This window comes from Oreochromis aureus, linkage group 18 (genome assembly GCF_013358895.1).
Source record: "Oreochromis aureus strain Israel breed Guangdong linkage group 18, ZZ_aureus, whole genome shotgun sequence".
Classification (NCBI taxonomy): domain Eukaryota; kingdom Metazoa; phylum Chordata; class Actinopteri; order Cichliformes; family Cichlidae; genus Oreochromis; species Oreochromis aureus.
This window is the reverse complement of record NC_052959.1, coordinates 19,915,073-19,940,045: the sequence shown is the minus strand read 5'-3', so window position 1 is coordinate 19,940,045 and position 24,973 is coordinate 19,915,073. Positions and strand designations below refer to the sequence as shown.

The 24,973-nt window shown below is 39.8% G+C and overlaps 2 protein-coding genes across 4 annotated transcripts; both read left to right on the top strand.

Moving 5' to 3' along the window:
- Positions 1-1,385: 1,385 nt before the first annotated feature.
- Positions 1,386-17,483, top strand: gpt (glutamic--pyruvic transaminase). Of its 3 annotated transcripts, XM_039601777.1 has the most exons (13): positions 1,389-1,563; positions 4,963-5,046; positions 6,184-6,370; positions 10,354-10,443; positions 10,622-10,730; positions 10,880-11,013; positions 12,112-12,355; positions 12,842-12,921; positions 13,010-13,146; positions 13,343-13,517; positions 14,848-15,003; positions 16,061-16,173; positions 16,474-17,483. In XM_039601777.1, the coding sequence occupies exons 3-13, from the start codon at positions 6,233-6,235 to the stop codon at positions 16,562-16,564; spliced, it is 1,467 nt and encodes a 488-aa protein (XP_039457711.1). In that variant the 5' UTR covers positions 1,389-1,563; positions 4,963-5,046; positions 6,184-6,232; the 3' UTR covers positions 16,565-17,483. The 3 variants fall into 3 exon arrangements, with proteins under 3 accessions (XP_031589453.1, XP_039457711.1, XP_031589452.2); XM_031733593.2 differs by lacking the exon at positions 4,963-5,046 and having other exon boundaries at positions 1,386-1,563; XM_031733592.2 differs by lacking the exons at positions 1,389-1,563; positions 4,963-5,046 and having other exon boundaries at positions 5,507-6,370.
- Positions 1,571-4,952, top strand: fuz (fuzzy planar cell polarity protein). The gene has a single exon (XM_031733594.2). The coding sequence runs from the start codon at positions 1,878-1,880 to the stop codon at positions 3,174-3,176; it is 1,299 nt and encodes a 432-aa protein (XP_031589454.2). The 5' UTR covers positions 1,571-1,877; the 3' UTR covers positions 3,177-4,952.
- Positions 17,484-24,973: the final 7,490 nt, after the last annotated feature.

Below are 24,973 nucleotides of genomic sequence, written 5' to 3'. Positions count from 1 at the left end.
TACAGTATGAACATTATTGAAACATACATGGAAATATAATCTATAAGCAAAAACTGTTTGTCCACGTCTAAAGAGTTTGAAAATCAGTATTTGGTGTGATGACTCTTCAACACCTGAACTCTGAGACAAGCTTTCTAGTAATTTCTTTAAGGAGTCTTCAGGAATAGTTCACCTGGCTTCTTGAATGAGAATCAAAGCTGTCTGGATGTTTGCTGCCTTCTGTCTGATTGGATATTGTTGAGACCTGGGCTCTGGGGGGTCAATCCATGACTGACGGTGGCCCACTGTATTTTTCTATCCACCTATGCTTTTACTGTATTGGCAGATCCCTGATAAAAAATTAGGTTGTTACCAATCGGATGGTTCCCATATAGTATTAACATGGTGGAACAAAATGTAACAGTGGCAATGATGGCTGCGCTTCTATCGAGACCATTCCTTCTGTGAACAGTAGGTGGAAAAACTATGGAAGAGGATTAGGGCCACTGGGGGAAAAAAGGCATGTCTTTGCCCCCCCCCCCAAATTCTGAGATTAAATTCTGACTTTTTTCTCAGAATTCCAGAAAAGAAAAGAAAAAAAGACATGCCCACTCTTTTTTTCCCAATTGCCCTAATCCTCTTCCGTAAAAACGTCCCAGATGCATTGTTTGCAAAAACCCGGCTTAAAAATATAAACATATATATATTAATGTGTGTATATATATATATATGTATATATATGTATATATATAGTACATTATTTAACATTCCCAAAGTCGGACATTTTAAATCACATCAGGTTTTTTTTTTTTTTGGGGGTTCTTGTTGGTTTTTATATATGTGTATATATATATATATATATATATATATATATATATATATATATATATATATATATATATATATATATATATATATATATATATATATATATATATGTATATATGTGTGTGTGTGTGTGTGTGTGTGTATATATATATGTATGTATATATGTATATATATAATTCCATTGTATTGGGTTAGTAACAGGAGTCCTCTTTATTTTAAAAGTTAATATTATTTAATTACAGCATATACTGATGATAAAATTACATCTCATCTTTGATTTAAAAACTGGTTACTATCCCAGGACCACCCCAAACAAAAGCAATACAAAAAAATTGACATTCTTTATTGTCTTTATACATAAAACATTTTTATTATATTTGTATACAGAAGGACACTCTTTAGTCTGAATTGCTCTGAATTGATTTGCAGCTTGCATTTGTACAAACGGTACAGCATTTTGTGTAACAATGTTCTGGGAAAATGATGAACTGGGCATCTTATCTGCTCGCGAGCTCGCGACTGTGGGTGAGCTGTTGGTTGAACTCTCGCGAGATGTGAACGTACGGAAATCACACCCGTGTTGAGAATAGCCGTTCCATGTACGCGGGCACTGAACCCAGGTCGGTCTCCATGTCCATCTCCTTGAGCGGTTACATCAGAGCGGTTAAGTCGTAACTGCAGCTCGACCAGCCGAATGAAACCGCTCTCACCAGTGTGAAGAATGAATCATGGGACAGCGTTACTGTGGAAACGACGGTAACTGCTTTTGTTAACCTGACATATTAAGTACAGTTAGCTGACAAAGCTAGCCGGCAAAATATATTCGGGTATAGTAGCTAGATTTGCTGCTTCATAGCTTGTCTCATTGTTCGTGGCCGGTTCAGTGAGCTGGAAGAAAATGGATTACGTGATGCTAACGGCTCACCCTAGCTGATGCAACTTTACTCGGTCATTGTCATTATACAATCAGCTCATTTAAACCCGTTAGTTAGCTGGCTCAGTAATCTGGTGCAGCTAAATAGCTAGATTGTTGGGCGTATGCATAACCTTAAATCACAACTACTGCCACGATGATGCTCCAGGATGGCTCTACACAGCTTCTTTGTCTCACAGCCAGCAGCGGGGTCCCTCTTTTCACAAGAGGAGCCTCCAAACAGCTGCCCTTCTCTGTCATAGGCTCTCTAAATGGTGTTCACATGTTCGGAGGTGGTCAGGGGGTAGTGTTGACCTGCTCTGAGACGCAAGGTGGAGGGAAGGTGGTGTGGAGAGTTTTCCATGACAGTGTGATGCTCATCGCTGTGAGTGGAGGTGGAGATGGCGGAGTGGGCAGCAGCAAAGAGGAGGAGGCCCGTCTACAACGCCTCCTAGAGAATGTGTGGGGCTGCATGGTGCTGGTGTTAGGGCTGGATGAGCTGGTTAATGTCCGGAATGTTGAGAGGCTTAAAAGGGAACTCAGGTCCTGCTTCAGTCTTATTGATGAGCTGCTGGAGGACAAGCAGGAGGGTATTCTGGGAAACCTTACACATTGTGCTGATTCACTGGTGCCCCCAAACCCCGCTCTTTTTCAGGAGGCAGTGGATGGTTTTGCTCAGGCTGCAGACAGTGAGTTTGGTTGCCTCGTTGTTCATGGGCGAATTGCTACGGCAACTGAAAAGTGGTGGCGCCTCGCTCCGCAGGAAGTTGTCCTGCTTTCTGCTTTGATACGCTCACTCTCGGCCTCTGGATCGGCTTCTTGTGATTACCCAATTTTCCTTCCTCATGGCAGCCCCACTGTAGCCCACCGTCTTCTCCGCTTCCAGCTGCTGCCCAGAGCAGACGTATGTGTGCTGTGCGGTCCAACCCCATCCCTACATGGAGCTGAGACTGGGCTAGTGAGTCGTTTCTGGTCTCCCTTGGTCGAGACCCTGAGAGAGTGCCTGGCTGTTGGAGAACGCTACCTACCAGGGTCTGTATCCCTGCGCCCCGATGTGCTGGCACTTCTTCTCATCAACCGCGAAACACGTCGTGCAGTCTCCTGTGTACGGACTCCCAATTACCATTACGATGGTCCATTACTCTCCAAGGCCCGCTGCTGGGAGCTGCTGAAACTCTTTTATATCTTCAGCACATCACGGTACTTCACCCAGGAAGAGCCTTTATTTGTCTCCACAGAAGAAAACGCTCAAAGAGGCAACACTGAAGACTTTCCTCTTGGATTCTCCCACCAGCCCCAACAATGTTATCTAGTTACAGAGGAATGCAAAAGCTATGGACTTCAAACACCACAGCACCAGCTGTTTCTGCTCATCTTACCATCTGTGCCCACGTTTGCGCTGCGTACACTGGCTACACAGACTCTGTCTGATATAGTAGCAGCCACAGGGTTTTAATTGAATTTCCTGTTTAACACCTTTTTTTTAATCACAGGTGAATAGCTATAACATTAATGTGAATTTACATTTTCTTTACTGATTTATGCAAGCATATTATATGCTCACACACAATCATAAAGATCAGCTACTATCTTTTGTAAAGACAGCGATTAACTGTGCACTGGTAAGCAAATGTATGGTAGAAACAATGAAACACTACTCAAGCTCTTACAGTTTCTACTATGCTGCCTCTAATGCTGGCAAAATATAAAAACACATTGAAATGTCACACCAAAGTGCTTTGAGTTTTGTTTTGCATCACTGTTGCACAACTGCCCTGCCTCTCTATAAGCTGGTTATTACATTAGAGGGCAGCACTGTAACAATGTGTATTAAAATGTATTGGAGAATAATGTGAAGATGTTACACTGGATTTAAAATTACCTGCTGTTTTTGTTGTTTTGACATTTTGAATAGTCTGACCTCAGAGGAGGTAAAATTATCTGTTTCTAAATATAGTTGGTTAATTTCTCTGGGTCTTGATGTCACTGAGTCAGTCATTCACGTGTTTTCTCATGTTGATGGGTCTGCCCACTACTGGCTGAGAGATTCATTGCAAAACTCAACAGCTGTAGAACAAAAAGTACAACCTCTAAACCACTTCCTAAATGAAACTAAATGTTTTCAGTATTATTTAAGTCAGTCAAAGCTGAGTAATCAAAGTGGTCAAAACTGAACGTTTCCTCCTCGGCACTCTTTGAATCAGCTGATATTTTTGTGCAGTAACTTTAGTATATTTAATAAAGCCTTGCACTGAGAGTGTGAACGTTTTGAGTTACAAGCCCTCGAAGTATATGTCTGGGGCCCAAATGTGGCTGAGGAGACACTAGTACAGGAACTAGCTACATGAAATTTTGAAGTCTGAAAAGTACATTTAAACTGTGTTTTAAAAACTGCAACCAGATCAATTGTATATCCAGCTGTACAACAGAAAGTACAACCTCAAAACCACTTCCTAAATGAAACAAAATGTTTTCAGTATTATTTAAGTCAGCCAAAGCTAAGTCATAAAGTTGGTCAAATCTGAAAGTTTACACCTCAGCACTCTGAATCAGCTGATATTTTTCTGCAGTAACTTTAGTGTATTTAATAAAGCCTTGCACTATGAATATGAACATTTTAAATTACAGGCCCTCGAAGTATATGTCTGAGGCCCAAATGTTGCAGAGGAGACACAAGTACAGGAGCTATGTAACAGTTTAAAGTCTGAAAAGTACATTTAATCTATGTTTTAAAAACTGCAACCAGACCAATTTTATATCCACTCAAGTCTTGTTTGTGTGCAGAATGGGTAGTTTCGGTAGCAAGACTGCACCAGTTTTATTGTCCATGATGTAAAGTCACAGAAACAAGGACTGGCTGCACTTTTTATTTGAGCTCAAATGTGTGTTTAAGATCATTTCTGTCTTCCAGCATTAAGAAGTAATTAGAGTAAAAAATGCTGAGAAAATTAAGCATTTCGAAAGCCCATAACCATAAAAATGTTCATAGTATAAGGGTAAAACTTTGCATGGTTTCATTAAATATACTTAAGTATTTATGTATTATGATCCAGCTAGTAGCAGGTGTAGAACGTTTTTCACATTTCCAGACAGCTGTGAGACAACTTACATGCAAGGAAAATAAAAAAGAGAGAACGTCTTTGCGTTACAAGAAATTTATTTTACAGGACTTGATGGTGTAATAACAGCTGTGGGTGGTGATGAATAAATGACAGTGTTTTTGCATTTCTCTACAACTGCAGCGATAAATTGAGGAACGCTATTGCACTCTCACGTTTCAGTGTGAAGACTCAGCTTTACTGAAAATCACTGAGGATCAGTAGCATGTAAGTGCTTTCTAGTCCTCGCTTCTCATCAGATGCACTGCACTCCATACTCATTCTGCATTTAGTAGAAGTTGCTGTGAGCCAGGAGACACAGTCATAGACAAAGACCACCCCACTCTGAAGTACCAGTGTTACCAGGCCAGACCTTATTCCTTATGTTTGACCCTTACTCCCAATGGCCTGGAAACACTGCTGAGCATGAGAAACAGTAATACCTCCTTCTAATCCAGGAACAGTGTACGTGTTGTGCAGATTTTTGCATAAACTGCAGCCTGGTTCGGATTATTCCCGTGGTACAAGGAAATGGAGATTTCTCACATTCTTTTGCTTTAATCCACGGGGATGGGGACGTGGGGGAAGTTTAACAAAGCTGCAGTCCACGCAGGAGGGGCTTTGATAACTATTTAGTTCACATAAAGGAGCGCTTCTGTCTCCTCCCAGGCCGCGTGGGCATCTCGGGACAAAGAGAAAAGCGCGGTGAAGTTAACAGTCAGCAGCCGGTTAGCTTATTTTCCGGCGTGGAGCGGTTTAGCCTGAGTAACCGGAGAACCGACGCTGATTGACAGCCTCGCGGAGCGGCGGGTAACGGAGGAGAGCGGGTGGGATATAGATGGTTACACAAAAAGGGGAGGGGTACGCTCGCTGGCGGCCGTGTTGTTAAATATGCACCGCCTAAGAAAAACGTCCCAGTGAAAACTTTGTGTAGTGTATTATAACACAGTTGTATTTTGTCACCACCCTCAGATTCTGACGCAGTAACTTTTTGTCAAAACCTCCCTTTAACTTCAGCGCGTGCGAAAGGTTCGACTGTGTGCGCGCGGAGTCGTTTATAGGATCCCGGCGGTCACTCCTCTTGTTCAACTTTGATTTCACTCCTCTCTCTCCGGTGAAGCAACCGGCGCGGTACAGCTCGCTGTGCCCGGCAGAAGCGTTTTTTAAAGTCGCTCGGCTGTTTTGAAAGTCTGGTAACATGTCAGCCGCTCGGATGCAGGTGCTCTCCTCCAGAAACGTCCGGCTTTTAAGCCGCGGGCGGAACGAGGTGTTAGCCGGTAGAAGCGGAACGCAGCGACACGGCGGCGACCCCAGGACCCGCTCACTGACTTGTACCCCTATGTCATCCTCCTCTTCTCCTGGCAGAGCCCTATCGAGTTTGAGTGCGACGCGGCGTGGACTTCCCAAAGAGAAAATGTCCGAGAATGGGATCATGTCCCGGGCCAAGGTGCTGACCATCGACACCATGAACCCCACGGTGAAGAAGGTGGAGTACGCCGTGCGGGGACCCATCGTACAGCGCGCCGTGGAGCTAGAGAGGGAACTCTCAGAGGTTTGTACAAGGGCGCCTAGAGTCCTACTTGAACACTACTTTGTGTCTCACCTGACAATAAAGACTAACTTCTGATGTGGCCATGTAAGATGAGTGTATTTTGTGTGTGTGTTACTTTGAAAGTTATTCCAAAGCTGTGAACCAATCAAATGCCACTCACCTCCCATGCCCATTTTAATCTCATGGGACTTTAAATGTTACTTTGTTCTCAAGTCCTACAAAATGATAGATATGATTCAGTGAAAGAGTTTCAGTGTGTCAGCAAGTTAGTGTATGTACTTTTACTGGGCTTGAATTGCAGATCAGCAGGTTTCCCTTAACTAGTGTTCTAACATTTACGTACAAACTACTGTTGCCAAATAAAAGTCTTTGTTTACATTTGGTAAACTCCTCTACACGCCCTGTTATCAAAGTCCGTCAGATGGCTACCTTTTGTCTCTCTGTGATGCACCTGGTTAATTTCTAACTTGTTTTTCAGCTGGTCTTATTGACTCCTTGTTTCTAAACGATGACTGCTCATGTAAAACTACAAACTGACCTTACAGCGAAAGTCCATAGTCTAATCCACAGACGTTTTTCTGCATTCCAGCAAAAACTGTTGTCATTATGGTGAATTGAATTACTAAGAGAGATTTGCTCTCTTCTCCTGAAAATGAACTCTCAGCTCTTATATAACCACATTGAAATTACGTAAATAATAGAAAGTTTCTTTACACTTTATTGGCACCAAATAAGAACCTGTTGCTTTCTCTCTCTCTCTGCTCACTCAATCCCTTCCTCACACGCTGTCTATGGTGATGTGGCAACCAGCTGTTAGTGTGCTGAGTGCAGTCTGGTGTGAAAACTGTCCTCTCTTGAGTGGTTTGCTTAGTTAAGGGATGAGTATGCGAGCCCGGTAACATCGGGCAACAGGGTCTCTAATGACGGTGGTAGCCCTTTACCCAGATGGTTCAATTACTCCAAACGTATTATGTTCTGTTTACTTTGACTGATGCTCATCCGGAGATGAGCACTCTCTCTACATATGGGATTTTCTTCTCAGCTACAACAGTTATATCAGGCGCTAATTGATGTTTAGGTGCTTAAAAAGCAGACAAAATTGCAGCTGGATTCAGTTGATAGAAGCACAGTTTAAGTTCAAAGGTAAAGGAAAATTTTCACAGGTGAAACAACTTTTTACAGCTGTTGGTAAACTTTACTAAACTTTACTGCTAACTAAAACTAGTTCTCTAATTGCATACTGTTGCACAGCCAGAAGGGAGAAATGTACCTCAGTTCAGCTTACTCTCAGCTTCTCCATTTTTTCTGAAGCACTCACGAAATTATGCCAATTATTCTTGGAATTGTTCGTAGTTTCTGCAGCACGCCTTCCTCTTTTGTGGACACCTGCTTTTTCAAACAGGTTTGGTTAGTCTTAGATTACTTTGGGAAACGAGTCGGAATGGTATTCTCTCTTTTGTCTGAGAATTAAGCACGTGCACACACAAGAAGGCATGCTGTGCTCCCCCATTCTGTAAATTGTGTTTGCTTTTTTGGATGAGGACAAGTATTTCCTTGTTCCTTTTAGCACATACAAACTGTGTGTTGTTCAAAGAGCACAGAAACAAGACAAACTGCACCAACTTACTGTACCAGTATGCATATGCAGTGTGCTAGTGTGTTTAGTTTTAATGAGCGGCTAGCTGATAGTGAATGGGGCTGTTTGAATGAGCTGCCAGATATTTTAATTCTGCCAGAATGAACAGGAATATGCAAACACCCCAAATGTTTTCCTTTGTATAATATGTGATGGGTTTGTATTTGAGACACATGGAAGAGACTGTTGAGCCTATTGGGAACATGCTGGAGCACTATTAGCTGAACAAACCAAAGAAACAGACCCATAAGAGTGCAAAGTGAATTTTCATAACAGACTCTTTGCTTTTTTGCATCATTACAAAATCGAAACTGTTGCAAAGCCCAGCAGTAGAAAGAAACACTGCCTCTCCTGCTGGACCTTCAGCATTGTTTTTTGTTTGTTTGTTTGTTTTTGTCCTGTTTTATAAGTGATGAACAAAAAGCACAGGCCATTCCAGGAGCAGAGGTCAGCCTTTTTTTTTTTCTAAAAGATCACCATCATGAATGGATGGGTCTTTGACCCAGGGGTGTTATGCACACTGTGTAATGTTATTGGCTCAGCCCGAGAGACGCCTCTTGTGTGTGACCAATGGGAGAGCGAGGGACTCATGTTTCCTAAAATCTGAACTGGACTGGACAAATCAAATGTGCTGTTTGGATTTCTGCAGGGTGTCAGCGTGAAGTTTCACTGGTGGATTTTCTGCACTGTCACACTGTGTCTTAACATCTGGTGTTAGCAGCATGTGTTTGCGTGCATGTGTCTCTGTGTGTTTCCCTGCATTGCTGTTTATCCTCCGTCAGGGGTCTCAGCTGGTCAGGAGATTATCTTTCAGACCTTGGAGTATTATATTATTTGCCTGGGAGACCATAAACAAATAGCTCTTATATAGATAATTATTAATTATCTAATTATTTCAAACATTTAGCTTACTGTTGCTTCATGTAATCCATGCTGTTTTTATTTTTAAAGGTTGCACAAAAGAGATTGGAAGCTTTTTGTGTAATGTTAGTCTGTTTGTTTCACAAGGTTAATAGAAGTGATGTGATAAGCTGGTTTGCTCAGGCAGAAACTGTGTCTGCACATTTGACCTCCATCAAACCTGTTCCAGACTCACTAAACTACTTTTCCAAGTGGTCTGCGTCTCCTCCTGAATAAACACAGCTTACACAAATGCTGTGCATACTTATCTGTCTTATCTGGAGTTTATATTTTACTTAAATGACCGGGTTCGTGGAATTTAATCATAAGCCTTGAGACTAAAGGTATTTTGTTTTATTAACTGTCTCTGATGCACAATACATATCTTTTTGAGAACTTGATGAATCTTTTGAATGCTTTTCATGTAAAAGAGTTTTGTTTTTTTGTTCCTTTTTTGAGGGGGTGGGGTGGGGAGCGTTATTTACTTACATCAGCATTTGCTGCTTATCAGCCATGCCTTTCTTTGGCTTTGTTGATGCATTACTGAACAAACAGACAACACCCCCCCAACTTCCCCCCAAAAACTTGCTGACTGAAAAAAAATTAGAAAGAATTTGCATTTTGCTGTAAAGCTGCTAAAACTTTCCCCAGTGTTTTTGTTCAGGATAATATCTGGGACATGACATTCAGTAAAGCAAAGGGATGCACAAATTGTGAATTTCTGGGCCAATTACTATTTTGCAGATAACCAGTGCTGATTTGACATTTAGAACAGCCAATAAATGTAAAAAGTGAAGAGGAGACTCAAAAAACACAATTTTCAACCATGAGTGTTGATGTTGCATGTTTGACACTCTAGCTTCCCTGTTGTGGTGGAGGGAGGAATCAGCTGATATACTGAAATATCAGATTTCTAACTCTCCACATATCGTATCGGTCCTTAAAAATCGTATATCAGACTCTTGTACCTTTATTGTTTTCTGTTTTCTTCTTTTCTATTTTAGTTCTTTCTCTGACTGTCTTTCCACATTTAGCTAGCAGTAAACTGATATGACTCAACAGATACAAATTAAAGTCACTGCCATGTGTAATTATCATACTATTTGTTGATAGGTGATTATCAATCATATCGTATCATGTCATATCATATTAGTGTCTGCCAACATGTTACTGGATCCCTAAAGCAAACATGATCAACTTTTTAATTTTTCTGCATAACTTGCAGCTGCATAAAGTCTCATGTCCAGTAAACCAGTGTGGGGTCCGTGTGTATGGAACAGTTATGTACGTGTTTAAAAGAGTGCAGGCATAGTGTTAAAGTTATTTAGGTGCAGCTGATGGTCTTTGTCTATTTTTAAAAGCTTTTTGATGTATCAAAGTTGTTGTTGTTGTTGTTGTGTACAAAATGTATAGTTACACTGCTGCTAATTGTGTTTATGTTTGGCAGGGAATGAAGAAGCCCTTTGCAGAGGTCATTAAGGCCAACATTGGTGACGCGCATGCTATGGGCCAGCAGCCAATCACTTTCTTCCGACAGGTCTGCTCCTAAACCCTTCCCTTGACTTCTGTCTAAATATAACAACTCTTTTCATGTTTGTTAATGTACTTCACACTAACGCTGACTCTTCAAATAAGTCATTGTCAGTGTGCCTGTTTTATGTAGTAATGCATGCAGATAATACACCCTTATGCTTACTCAATCTCTTTGTTTAAAGGTCCTGGCGCTCTGCTCCTACCCTGAACTGCTGAGTGACAGCACATTCCCAGAGGATGCTAAAAGTAGAGCATGCCGCATTCTGCAGTCTTGTGGTGGGAACAGTATGGGTGTGTATGAGGTTTAGTTTTTTTTTTTTTTAGTAATTATCACCCTTAGTCCTTTTATACACCTACTGAGTGATATATAGCCACTGCAGTGATTCTAGAGCTTGTGTTACTATAGCAGCTTGCATTGTCTCCATATGAATCTCCTTCAGGTGCCTACAGTGCCAGTCAAGGCATAGACTCTGTGCGTCAGGACGTGGCCCGTTACATTGAACGACGGGATGGCGGTGTGGCCTGTGACCCAGATAACATTTATCTCACCACAGGAGCCAGCGACGGCATTGTGGTACTGTGATTTATGTCTCCATTTTAGTTTTAATTATGAACATTTGTCTTGTAGCAACAGTGAAGGAAGTAGCTTGATTTTGATTTTGAACACTGAACTACAAAAACAGGCTTGTGAAATTAAAGCCTCAGCAGTGAGCCTGCTTTTAAAGGATGCATTATACATGCAACAATTAGCAGGGAAATAAATACGCGTGAGAACAGATCTATTGAATGTCAGCCAATCAAAGAAGGGCTGAAACTGGATCACTGATGCATGAACATTTTGGCTAGCTAGATGGGTATTACCTTCTCATGACCCCTTTCATGGGTTGTCTGGGCTGTTTAACGGTTTTGTTCTCCAAGAGAAATGACCTAAAACGATAGCATTTCTATCTGGCAGTAATGTTGGCTGGGTTTTTACTCAAACATAATATTTTTTATTTCATAAAATGCTCATAAAGAACCGATTTCTTGTGCATTTTTGTCGTACCTGTATATATATTTGTTATATATTGTATTCAGGTTAAGCAAGATGCAGCCAAACTACTACGTAATTCGAAAATCTGATTATGCGCACATGCAGATGAGGGCAAAATTATTAGCCCCTCCCTTATGAAATAAAAGTTTTTGTCAAAAATGTTCTAAGTGCTGTTTTAACAGAGCATGAGGTTTTCAACATAACATTGTTAAACATCCTCGTTTCCCTTAAAAAGCTTAAATTATTTCTATCTGCACACAATAACCTAATTATTTTAGAAAACAACATCATCACCCCGTGGGGCCAGTGGGCAACGTGCAGATGTAGGTTTGCAAGAATTCAAGAACAAGGTAACATAGGAGTTTGAAATTGATACCATAGGGGTATCTGTAAAAGTTTCAGACTAATTTGAATCTCGGTGACTTGATCGTAAAGGTCAGAGGTCAAGTTTTTTGAAAAACTTGTAAATGCAACAAAGAACAAAGCAACATAGGATTTTGAAATTGATACCAAAGGTGCATCTACTAGGAGGATGAGAGTTGCACTGGCAACCACCAGTATTTAAAAAAAAGGAAATTTTCATAGTGCAGTCAGCATTATAACTGAAGCATCACAAATCTTTTCTGACCTGTCCCTCAGACAATGCTGAAGCTGCTGGTGTGTGGCGAAGGTACGACCCGTACTGGTGTTATGATACCCATACCTCAGTATCCCCTGTATTCAGCTGCACTGGCCGAACTGGGCGCTGTGCAGATCGACTATTTCCTTAATGAGGAAAAGTGCTGGAGCCTGGACATCACTGAGCTGCAGCGTGCTGTGAATGAGGCCAGGCAGTACTGCAACCCCCGAGCCTTATGCATCATCAACCCTGGAAACCCCACAGGTAAATTCTTTATGACACTTTATTTAGGAGCCATCACTATCATAACATATTATTGCATATGTCAAAGTCAATTGATCAAGTACCGGTAGTTATTACAGAGAATTAAAAAAAAGAAGAAAATTATTTTAATTCTTATAAAAAGGCTGTCTTTGAAACTCATTGCATCATTTGTTTTAGCATTACATTTGCATCTTTTTTGTATTCATATATATATATATATATATATATGTGTATATATATATATATATATATATATATATATATATATATATATATATATATATATATATATATATATATATATATATATATATATATATATGTATATATATATATATATGTATATTTACACATCCTAATAGACAAGAAAAGACTGTCTTGTCTCCTAACCAGGCCCAACACACATTTCCATGTATTTTGGAACAGCCACTAGATGGCAGCAAAGCTAAAGTCACCGCCCTATCATGAGCTTCTTAATTTTTACAGGTCAGGTTCAGAGCAGACAGTGCATTGAGGATGTAATTCGATTCGCTGCAAAGGAACGTCTCTTTCTCATGGCTGATGAGGTAATCTCTCTGAATGTCTTAAGACATCTGTCTGATGTATAATCTTCTTCACCTTGTTAATATCTATCCTATTGTCCTCATCTCCCAGGTGTACCAGGATAATGTGTATGCTGAGGGATGCCAGTTCCACTCCTTTAAGAAGGTCCTGTTTGAGATGGGGCCCGAGTACGCAGAAACAGTGGAACTGGCGTCTTTCCACTCAACCTCTAAGTGTTACATGGGAGAGTAAGTGGGTTTTTTTCCCTCTTATTTGTGCTGGGGATAAAATAGCTGTGAAAAAATAGTTATTTGAAGGGGAGGTTTTACAACTATTAGCTGGACAAGAGTACAGTAAGGCTGCAATATATAGCTTGTGTTTCTCTCTTTCTTTGTGTTTTGTTTTGTGTTTGCTGTAATTCTCACATTATAATCTGCCTTGTAGGTGTGGCTTTCGTGGGGGCTACATGGAAATCATCAACATGGACGATGAAGTGAAGGACCAGCTCACCAAGCTGCTGTCAGTTCGTCTATGCCCTCCTGTTCCTGGTCAGGCTCTAATGGACCTGGTGGTTAACCCTCCACAGCCTGGGGAACCTTCTTATGGCAGCTTTATCAAGGTACTCAGTTTACCATCATAGGCTGTATATGAATAAAATGATGACACTGAAGCTTAAATATCATAAACCTACATTCTTTATCACAGCTAGCAATCAGTGACCCCTGTGGTTGCCTAAAAATCTGTCAATGATCAGTAAACTCTCTTCTAATGATGGCTTACAGCCCCAGTCACTAGTTTGAAGTCCTTTTGAATACAAACTGTTGATTATGGATTTTACTCAACTTGTTAACATACCAGAATACGTTAACCTCTAGACATCCAGCGCATCGAGGGTTAGGTGAGGGTTTTGCTAAAAAGGTAACAAACTTCCTGTTAGTGCCGTCAGGTAGGGCTGCATGAACACAAAAAATCAACAGGGTACAGCTTCCACTTTTTTCTGCTTTCCTGAGATGTCCATTTCTTACCGTGTTTATTAGGTGCACATTTTTGGCCGGCTGTAGTGCGATTGCGTTGGTGGTTTCAGTGCGCTTTTGTGAGCCGGATGGCTGCGCTGGCATGCTGTACAGCTTCGCTTTTATCAACATCTGAGCTGATGTTGGATGACTGATGTTAGAAACCACTACACTGCTTTTCTTGGCCTTCATGCATTCATCATTACTGCACTTTGCGGTGTCTTTTCAGGCGGTTGAATAAGTGAGTTGTATTGCTGTTCGTTACAGACACACGGCACTCTTTGCAAATGATTTCTTTTTGGAAGTATTTTCAAATAATGGCTAATGATCAGCTTTGAGGGACAAGCCCTTCACCTTCTGCTGTGCCAGACATTTTGTTCTATATCTGTTTTTTAACGCAGCATCACTCGTCCAGACTAATCCAGGTAAATTCATGCCGTGCGGTGGAGGGAACAGCTGTGATTGGCTCGTGCAAGCACGTCATCAGGAGCTGATTTAGGGAACACTTGATTTTTGTTTACTTTGCATTTTAAATATTGCTCAGTCATAATCATTTCATTGTTTTGCAGCCCTACCTTCATGTATCACTGTAGTTCATCCAGAAGAACACAAAAGATATTTCATGGTTTGCTTATAACAAAGCTTCAAATCAAAAGCTCTTTTAAGCTCAGCATGATCCTGCCCATGTTGTTTACTTCTGGTCATTCAGTGTGATGTAAATTGTACACCTCAGCAAGCAGGGATAAGACAAAACCCTTTACAGAAACTGGTCATTTATAAACACTGCTGAATTTGAAACTTTTTTTTGAGGTTACAGCACAGAAGATTGTTACATGCAGATAAAAAAATCCAATCAAGTGAATCCCAGCAACATAAATGTATATATGTTGGATCTAATTTTGTGCCCCCCTCCCCATATCTCTTTCCCACATCCAGGAACGCACAGCCACATTAAGTGCCTTAGCAGAAAAGGCCAAACTTACAGAGCAAGTTCTCAACACGGTCCAAGGCATCAGCTGCAACCCTGTGCAGGGTGCTATGTACTCCTTTCCTCGCATAACCATCCCTGAAAAGGCTGTCAAAGAGGCCACGGTCAGTCCTGAACCTTCTTTTATAAATAATTCACCATTTCTGTTTCAGGGTGATGACATTGATCAGAGGCAACAAAAGAAGAGAGACGTTGCAGTTATGCAAGAATTTCTACAGAACACTCTAATCTCCAATCGCTCATGTTTGCAGTCCTGCTATTATTGTTTTAAAAATTTCTCTCTGTGACCTTCACGGCCTTAACTGCACTCATGTCACACTACATACAAGCCACATTAGGAATGGCCATTAAATACAACATGCAGACTGGTGGTGGATGTGCAACGTGCTGAAGAAGCTCAGCTCATTGCCCACGCGCCGCCTTGTTTTCTTAGAAGGACAAATGATTTCCAATGGCTCAGGATTTCAGTTTTGTCCCACGGGCGACTGTTCTGTAGGAATTTCACAGAGAGCGGATGAATCAAAGCACCGAGAATCTGATCAGCCTTAGAGAGGGTAACGTTACGTTAACCCACTGACATGTGGTCAGCTCCTGTGACTGACCACAAACTAGTAGAATTATCCCAAAAACCCACACATACCTGTATTATCACAGATCTGCTGTTAAGCCTCTTTAACTTGCCTTGTGGCCTAAGATAAAAAAAAACAACAACACAAAAAACATCTTTTAAGAAAAAATTTTGTCCAAAAGGCACAAACAGCATTCTTTTTTTGTTTTTTATGTCATATATCTTTTATCAGCAGTTCACTATCAGATAAATTAAAGTTCACTAATTAAATTAAAATCATATGGATTTTTTTCTTTCAAAATTCAAACATCCTGTTTTCTTTTTAGTTGTATTTTGTACCTGAGGGCCACCATAGTGAAGACATTTAAAATATCTTAAATATATCTTAAAAATTTTTTTTACTAAATCTTTTGTTTTGAGAGGAAATTACATTTAATGCAGATTTATTTCACCTCTACCTTTTTCAAATTCTCATCTGCCCTCCAGCTTAATTAAGCACATATTGTCACAGTTTTCTAGCTTTTAGTTAAAGAGCCCCGTGTCACCAAAATATCCAGATTTTTACATATAATATTTCCTTTTGTCTCTCTCAGGAAAAGGGACAGCAGCCGGACATGTTTTATTGCATGAAGATGTTGGAGGAGACTGGAATCTGCCTCGTACCTGGCAGCGGGTTTGGCCAAAAGGATGGGACCTACCATTTCAGGTACACAGCAAATGTGCAACTTACAGTCAGATAATTAAGATATTCAGTTATTCAGTAGGAATTCTGGCACATTTGTCTAAAACAGTATGTATAGTGCAGTCCTGTTGTTTTAGAGTGCCTTTGAACAAGTGGCTCAAAACATTTATTTATTTTTTAATCATTTTTAAAAAATATCATCTTAAATCCTTGTCAGAATCTCTAAATTAGTTCTTCTGGGATTCTCTGAAGTCCAAAGAACTCTCAGCTGGGTCATCTGCTGGATTAATTTGTGTCTTCCTTTTCTTTGCCCCTCTTGCCCAGAATGACCATCTTGCCACCGACCGACAAGCTGAAGATCCTCCTGAATAAAGTCAAAGAGTTCCACCAGAGATTCACCCAGCAGTATTCTTAATTCCCGCATTTTTCCCGCTCCATTCACAAAAGAAGGACCTTGCCAAACACAACAAAAAGTATCAGCTGACCAGAATTTTATCTGTTACTATTAAGTGCCTTCTCTGCGGTGGCTCTGGTAGTCTCTGTGATGACACACTCCAACCTCTATAGCTGTCACATTTGGACATTTGCAGAGTTTTGTCTTAAGGCGCTGTTTGTGCCAAAAAAAAAGAAGGAAAAAAAAGAGGTATGAAATTAAATTAAATCAGAGACCTGTGTCCTTTCCTTTTTTTTGGTGCAACATGGCTTGATCGATTATCTGTGTCGTTTTTGAAAGATGTATATACTCTAGGTCTGTAACTTTCATTTTGCTAAATGGCTTGATTCTGTGTCTTGAGTTATAAAGAAGGTGCAACCGAAAACTGAAGAAAAGAGTGATGCTGCTTACAAACTGAGAATGTGTAAAACAAAATGGTCAAAATATTCCACTTCTGTAGGCTTTGCTCAACTGGAAGAATATGCTGAAAAAGCTTTTGCATGATGGTTCAGTAGTAAGTAATTTGGTAGTGTCAAAATAAATGTAATGCTCTGATGTTTTGTGTCATTATTTTGGAGTGTTTAAAAACAAGAGCCTCCTTTTTCTTTTTCTTTTACCTTGAATTCTATGGCAGTGATCTTCAGTATGCTTCTGTTGTTCACTGACAGTATTTTATGTCACATGCCACAAACTGAAGAAGTAGCATCATCTTTACTTGAAATCTGTTCGTCTGACTCTGTTGACCCTCTTTAACCTCAGTCTTCATCCTCGAGACAAACGCAAACCTACACTGAGTTAGTCATCGGCCATTTCTGTGTTCATTATACTGTGTAAGGCCAAAGTTCAGTCTTACTCATTGCTGCTTTGTGATTTTGCTGGAATATATGTTCTTATGAAATCAGTACATTGTGTGTAATTTTAGCAGACCTTTCAGTTCAGCTTTATGTATAGAGCACCATTCACAACAACAGTCGCCTCAAGGCGCTTTATAGCTTCTTCATATCTCATAACATTCAACGTTAGCGAGAAAACCTCAACAGTCAGACATTCCCCTAAGAGCAGGCACTTGGCAACAGTGAGGAGCAAGAACTCACTTTTAACAGAGCTAGACTAAGGGAGGAACAGTTAGTGTAACCAGTTTAGGAGCACAGAATATAAACTATTAGAAAGAGAAGACATACTGTTGTCAGCTGGACTTCACATCTTGCTTCCGCCTCCATAATGGTATTTCAGAAGGCTGTGTGAAAGCTGAAGAAACAAAACATTTCACAATCAAACACACTTTTAAAATCTGACACCTAAAATATGGTACATTTCCATAACTTACCATAGGGCTTATATTTTGAAAATTAGACACATATCAGCATCATGTTATTTGTTTTTAGAAAGGAGCTTTTATTTTGAAATTGTCAGTTTTAGGAAGACAGTGAATTAGATATATGTTAGGAAAATAAAAACAGAAAGATGTAAGAAAAAATGTTTGAAAAAATAAAAAAGCTAAAATATGCAAAAGTTATTTGTGTTATGTGCAACTAGTTACTATATAGAGTACAATTCACTAAATTCGCTCATTGATGATTTCCAATAAGTAAATGGAGCATTTTATTTAAGTTTAAAGAATCATGTTCAGTTCCTATAACTGTCTTGGGGCTTTCATTTTGAAAATTGCATACTGTTGCCATAAATAAATAACTGTGTGTGTAACTGATAGCACTTTTGAATATTCCTTTTGTACAAATTTTAAAATATACTGGCCTCCCAAGAAGAAACTGAGGGATTTTATTTTGAAAATACAACACATACTATACTGTACTATGGACAAAGTTTAAGCTGAATATTAACTCGCTGAGTTAACTCCAAATTTACACGTACATTCACAAAAAAGCCTTTGGCAGCATCTGACCAATCACAAACACAGATAAGTGTACTGACAGCAGAACAGCTGATCTGACATGCCATTTTCAAAGGTATGATGTCAGAAGGTCATGTGATGTCACTGTCACTTGATCAAACCATAGGACAAAAGAATTCTGAGAGGAATCTTATCCTAACTACTTCAACTTCATAATACAGTCCATATCAAAAGTTTAAGACCACTTGAAAAATGGCAAAAAATCATATTTTGCATGGTTGGATCTTAATAAGGTTCCAAGGTGAGCTTCAACATGCAGCAAGAAGAAATGGGAGTGGGACAAAACATTTTTTTGAACATGCAATTTATTGAAAACAACGCTTAAACTGAAACAGGCTGTTTTACAGCTGATCAAAACACCTCTGAAAAAAAACTCATAAACCCCCCCAAAACAGAAATCAAAGTTCCAAACATGAACTCAGTAATGAGTAGCTCTACCATTATTGTTGATCACTTCAAAAATTTGTTGCGGCATGCTTGATGCAAGCATTTGCATGAGGTGAGTGGGAACATTTCTCCAAGTTGTGAAGATGGTCACACGGAGGGCATATACTGTCTGTAATTGTTGTCCATTTTTGTAAACTTCCCTTGTCATCCATCCTGAAAAGTTCTCAGTTAGATTCAGATCAGGGGAACACGCAGGATGGTCTAAAAGCGTGATGTTATTCTCCCTGAGGGCATTGTGTACTGTAGCGTTGTCCTGTTGAAAAACCCAGTCATTACCACACAGGCGAGGGCCTCAGTCATGAGGGATGCTCTATGCAGCATCTGGACATGGCCAGAAGCTCCTGAAGCTCCAATGTTCCCCTGTTCCCCAGACGAGAACTTTGAAGGCATTTTTTGTTTTTGAAACTCTTCAGTCTCAGATGCTGTCTGATGTTTATGGGGCTGCAGTCGGCGCCAGTGACAGCCTTAATTTGTTAAGGTCCAACCATGCAAAATATGATTTTTTGCCATTTTTCAAGTGGTGTTAAACTTTTGATCGCAACTTTATGTTGTATTAAACCCCAATAAACACACAACAAGGAGGCCGAATCTTCAAAAAGGAAAGGACTGAAACATGCAAGAGAATGGAGAAGAAGAAGAAGAATGACCTGGTAGCAGCAGGTCACAGGTCAACTTTTGTTATGCTGTTTAAGATTTTTCTTAGCACATCTGTGACAGTGGAGTTATCTTCAGCTGTGACCCTGCGTCATTTCAATGGATTCCTTTTGTCCTGATATGTGAAACACAAGCAGCAGCATTTTTTTTTCCATCTTTATTTCAAGAAGACCTGGGAGCTGCTCTCCCTGCAATACTCAGAGACAGATGGATCAGTAGGTTTAAACAGTGTAAACCTAAAGTGTGTACCGTTCATTTCAAGCAGGGCAGAATAATCATTTTCTCTGAGAGAAAAAAGTATTTTATGTGAACGCGCATGACAGGTCAAACCACACGGAGAGAGATTGGAGTCAAACAAACCAATCAGACAGCAATATTCAAATGAATCAACTGTCAGTTAGTGACACTGTGTCAGTGAACCAGTCAAAGTTACCATGGCGATGCCATTCCATGTGACCGACAGTGAAATCTATGTGAAGTTTTGCTCAGCACTACCCACGAGAAACGGCTGATAGAGTCAGAACCACAAGTCGTACTGACGTGGTTTAAAAACCATGAACGTCTCGATGAGCTGCTCTACAGATCTTTTTTTGTTTGCTTGTTTTGTGTTAGTGGTTTTAAAAATGTGTTAATTTCTGTTTTACTTCAGAAATCCTTGAACAAAATATAATAAGTTTCTGTAGGGAAGTTAGATGTCACTCCTCTCATTCAGATGCCTACAGATTAAAAAGTGTATGTCTGTTGGCTTTGATGAAGACATTGTTTGAAAGAAGCCAGATTTTTCTTTTTAATTGTCAGCTTCTTCCACTATAGTCCTCTCATGAACTTAAATGTGGAGAGATTTTTGGGAAGAAAATAATAAATCGTAATACGTCCTTCCAACCACTTCGTTTAATACTTATCACAAGTCACACCCTGGACAGGTCATCAGTCTATTCCAGAGAAACGATGACAATTCACACTCAAAATCACACTTATGCTCAATTAAGAATTAGTCTAACGTGAATATCTTTGGGGATCCAGAGTACCGAGAGAGAGCCCACACACAATGGTTAATTACGGAGTTCCACAGGGTTCTGTGCTAGGGCCAATTCTGTTTACATTAAACATGCGTCCCTTGATACCCTTCTTTATGTATCCGTGAAGCCAGCTGATACACACATTTTGAGCCTAGAGCAAAAGTAGTGTCAGTTTTCTCTGACACTAAAAAACAGTTTTTTGCCAGTCTTGACTTTGTAGCACTTTTAAAGGCTCCACTTGAAGATGAACAGCATCTCTAAAATATTAAAATAATCTCTAGCATAAAAAGAAAACCAATGGAGAGAAACTATGATTAAAGCGATATTGCAGGATGCCTAGATGCCATGCTCAATAGGTTGAAAGTGAGAAAACGTTTCATTTCAGTATGATTAGAGGGAGTTTGTCTCTCTAATCCTTAGCTACTAAATTTCCCCCGTGGCATTAGGTAGGATTCTGAACAGGCTCCATATAGAGTGACCGCAAGGTAGTGCAAGGGAGTAAACAGAGCAGTGCAAACTACCTCTTTCTGTCATTTTGATCCATTGCTCATATAAAAATATTGAGCAGAGCAGCTTTGAAATACAGAAGTATTCAATTTGCCACAATAGCCAGAGTGGCAGCTTTAATCAAACCAGTGCAATATAGAAAGATGTCCTTGTAATAATAAAACTGAACAGTTAAATAGACAAGCAATGTAGAAATATTCCATTTCAGCAATAAAGATTGAAGTCGAGATGGTGAAGTGTGAGCTGTCTGCTCACTCCTGAAGCTGTCTCCTCTAATCACGTTGTTCAGATGTTTCTGGCTCAAGAGGACGTACATGCAGATACCACAACTACTTTTACTGTCTTATTTAATCTTTCATCTATTTTATTGCCTAGCATGCAGTTTCGGAGCAAGTTGGGGTGATGGATGGTGATACAGGTTTGTGTGTGTCAAAGTGTGTATGAGAGGCAGAAAGAGTGAAAGACCATGTAGAGTGTGTGTTAAAAGTGAAGCTTGTAGTTTGAAGGGGTTTTCTGCTCTCTTCCCTTCTGCTCCACAGTGGCTGTCAGCTTTAATTATCTTTGACAAAGGGCCTCCTGAATCCTAATTATACTGAGCTTTGTCTTTTCCTGGAGCCCTTCACTATTCACTCCAGCTGCTTGACGCACTCACACGTTCCAGTCCTCTTCACCCAAAATTAATTGGGTGCGTTTGCAGTTTTTCTCCCGTCTCCTGACATCTTTTGGGAATCAAAGGTCATCATTAGTTCGGGTGAGGATGTAGGGCGACAGAGGGACAGTCATGCATCAGACATCAGGGCTGTCATGTGGCTGTCCTGGTTTTGACAACGACCAGTCTTTATTCACTGTGTACAGTCTTATACTAGATTTATTTGACTGACTGGAAGATCTTACTGAGCCTCAGCTGTGTTTGTGGACAGACAGTGATATTTTCTTCATTATACTGTATTCGTGTAAACTGATGATAACCAGTCTGGTCAAAATATTAATGCTGTGAAAAGTGACTCAACATAAAATCTCATATGAACCTCATATGGAAAGTATCTTAATTTGTAATTAGTTCATTTAATTATTGGGAAAAAAACAACAAAACAAGATTTAAATGTGAGTTTTAACTGAGAAAGGGTTGCAGTCAGCTATTGTCTTATTTTATTTTAATTGGATTAAGCTTATTATTATTTATATTATGATACCTTAGTGAAACTGTCCAAGCTAAAAAAAAAAAAAAAAAATCTATTATGGATGTGACAGAACTGCAGTTCTTTAAATGTCCACTTAAAGCTGACTCCAAGAAATTTCCACAAACTGCCAGGGAAAAAATGCCAAAACTTAGAGCACAAATAAACATGTTTACATTGCATTACCCTACAGAGGTTCTGAGGGCCACATCATGATCTCAAAAGATATGATGAGACAGAAAGAAAGGCATCAATGTTGAGCAAAGACAGAATCTATCTTTGCCCAAGTAAATGCTGATGTCCTCAACTGGATGAAAACATAATGCTGGTTATATCTTTGTGATCTCGTACGTTTACACAAGATACTTTTAATTTACAATTCCATTTTATTTGTATAGTGTCAAATCACAACAACTGTTGCCTCAAGGAGGTATAAACTGCATGGTGAAGACCCTAAAATAATAGAGAGAAAAAACAATCCAGCAACCGGCTTAAGCAAGCAATTGGCAACAGTGGGAAGGAAAAACTCCCTTCCCACAGGAAGAACTCTCTGGTGAGGGAAGGAAGACAGGAAAAAAGATATGGATTGGAGGAGAGTCAGAGATTAATAATAACTAATAACTCAGTAACAATAATATTAATGATAAAGGAACAGCAATTTAAAAGAACAGTTTCACTTTAATTGGAAAAGTTCTGTGGAAACATGAATCCTTCTATTTGTTGTGAGCACCAGAAACATTTAGGCAATACTTTTCAAGACAGATGCAAAACATTTTCAAATATTAGTTTCCCTAATATCCATCCACCTAACGTCTTAATTACAAATCTGAGCTTGAGGGAATGAAAATGTCAAAAACTGCAGTTCCACTAGTACCTACCTGATGGTGCCTCTAAAGTGTTTTGGCCTCTGTAGCTATGGATCCCCACTTTCTTTATAACTGCAGCAGCACTGATTACTATTATAAAACTCACCTGTCTGAATATTTTTAAAAGTTTTTGAAGTAAGTTCATCATTTGTATGTTACTTAGCACTAGTAGGTATCTTTATGTGGTGCACCCATACAGTCTATGCTCCTTGGTAAGGAGCATAGACCCGAATGAGCATAGAGCCAACAAAGTATGTTAGCATTAGATGGCAGCCCTCCTACAAATATGGTCAATTCTGAGTCTAAAAAAATCAACAAAAACAAGATAGTAATTCATAAGGCTAAAATCTATGCTTCAAAACAAAGCTTAACAAATCAGTAGTTAATATCATTGTGGAAAGGTCCAGTTTTTATATGCAGTATGTGGGTATTAATCACACTTTAGCTGCTACAGGCTATAGCGTAGCTGCTGACTTTAGCTGTTTGGTACAAATGCAAAGGAGCTGCTTATAATTTTTGTCTTCTTATTAGAAAACCCTTAAATAACTTGGATAAAATTTATTATTGTTAATTTCCAGAGGTAAAAAAAAAAAAATGGATGCTTGACCGCGACAGGTACGATAAGTAAGCTATATGAATTCTTATATTTCTTTTTATGCAGTCACACTTATTTTGTGGAGCCTTACAGATTTTGATGTTTATGTCACAAGTCAACAAAGAAGGTAAAATACTCCAAAATACAAAGTTATTCTGGTCCAGTTCTTTTATTGTCCTATGCTGTCATCATACTCAAAGTAAAATGTTCTGAAAATTAAACCGATGCATTGTGGGAGGTGGAAATGAGTGAAACAAACACTCCTCATCCCCAATCAACCACTGCATTGTTTCCTTGAAGACGTATGTGGCTGCTACTTAAGTTTAAACTTAAACTTAGCTGTTACAATCACTGTTTTGAACATAATGACTTACAAGTAGGTGTGGTGTAATCAGGAAAGGAGATTTTCTGCTTCCACATTCAGGTGCTCCGTTGCCGTTTTCTTTCTTAGTTTTCTGACTGTGAGCATAATTTTAGTCCAGCTGAAAAAAAGAGACGTTCTTTCATTTTCATATAAGAGCCACTTTCCCCCTGCCAGAGTCACCATGAACTCAAAAACTGTAACAGTACTACAGAACTGCCTTATTTATTCATGGCACAGATTCAGCAAGGTGATGGAAACATTCCTCTGTGATTCTGGTTGATATTGACTTGACAGCATCACACACCACATCCTAAAGGTGCTCTATTGGGTTGAGATCTGGAGACTGTAGAGGTCATCTGAATATAGGCAACTCATTGTCATGTTCAAGAAACCAGTTTGAGATGAATACAGGGTGCTCATAAGGGCATGGACGTGGTCAGCGATAATACTGAGGTAGGCTGGGGCTTTTTTGTCATTTTGCCAAGCCCGTGCTGACAAAAGTGTGGTCTTCTGCTGCTGTAGCCCATCTGCTTCAATGTTTGGCTTTTTGTGCACTCGGGATGCTCTTCTGCATACTTTGGCTGAAGCAGAGCTGACGGGTTATTTGAGTTAGTGTTGCTGCTCGAAGCAGTCTGGCCATTCTCCTCTGAACTCTGGCATCAACAAGGCATTTTTCACTCCATAAACTGCTGCTCATGGGATGTTTCCTCTTTTGCAGACCATTCGCTGTAAACCCTAGAGATAGTCATGTGTGAAAATCCCAGCAGATCAGCAGGTTATGAAATGCTCAGACCAGCCTGTCTGGTACGAACAAAGATGCCATTATCAAAGACACTTAAATCACCTTTC

Bases quoted from the DNA above. Each gene is read 5' to 3' on its own strand.
- fuz (XM_031733594.2), top strand. From the start codon at position 1,878: ATGATGCTCCAGGATGGCTCTACACAGCTTCTTTGTCTCACAGCCAGC.
- gpt (XM_031733592.2), top strand. From the start codon at position 6,017: ATGTCAGCCGCTCGGATGCAGGTGCTCTCCTCCAGAAACGTCCGGCTT. The intron at 10,731-10,879 runs GTGTGTATGAGG...AATCTCCTTCAG, and splicing joins TTGTGGTGGGAACAGTATGG to GTGCCTACAGTGCCAGTCAA. The intron at 13,147-13,342 runs GTAAGTGGGTTT...TCTGCCTTGTAG, and splicing joins TCTAAGTGTTACATGGGAGA to GTGTGGCTTTCGTGGGGGCT.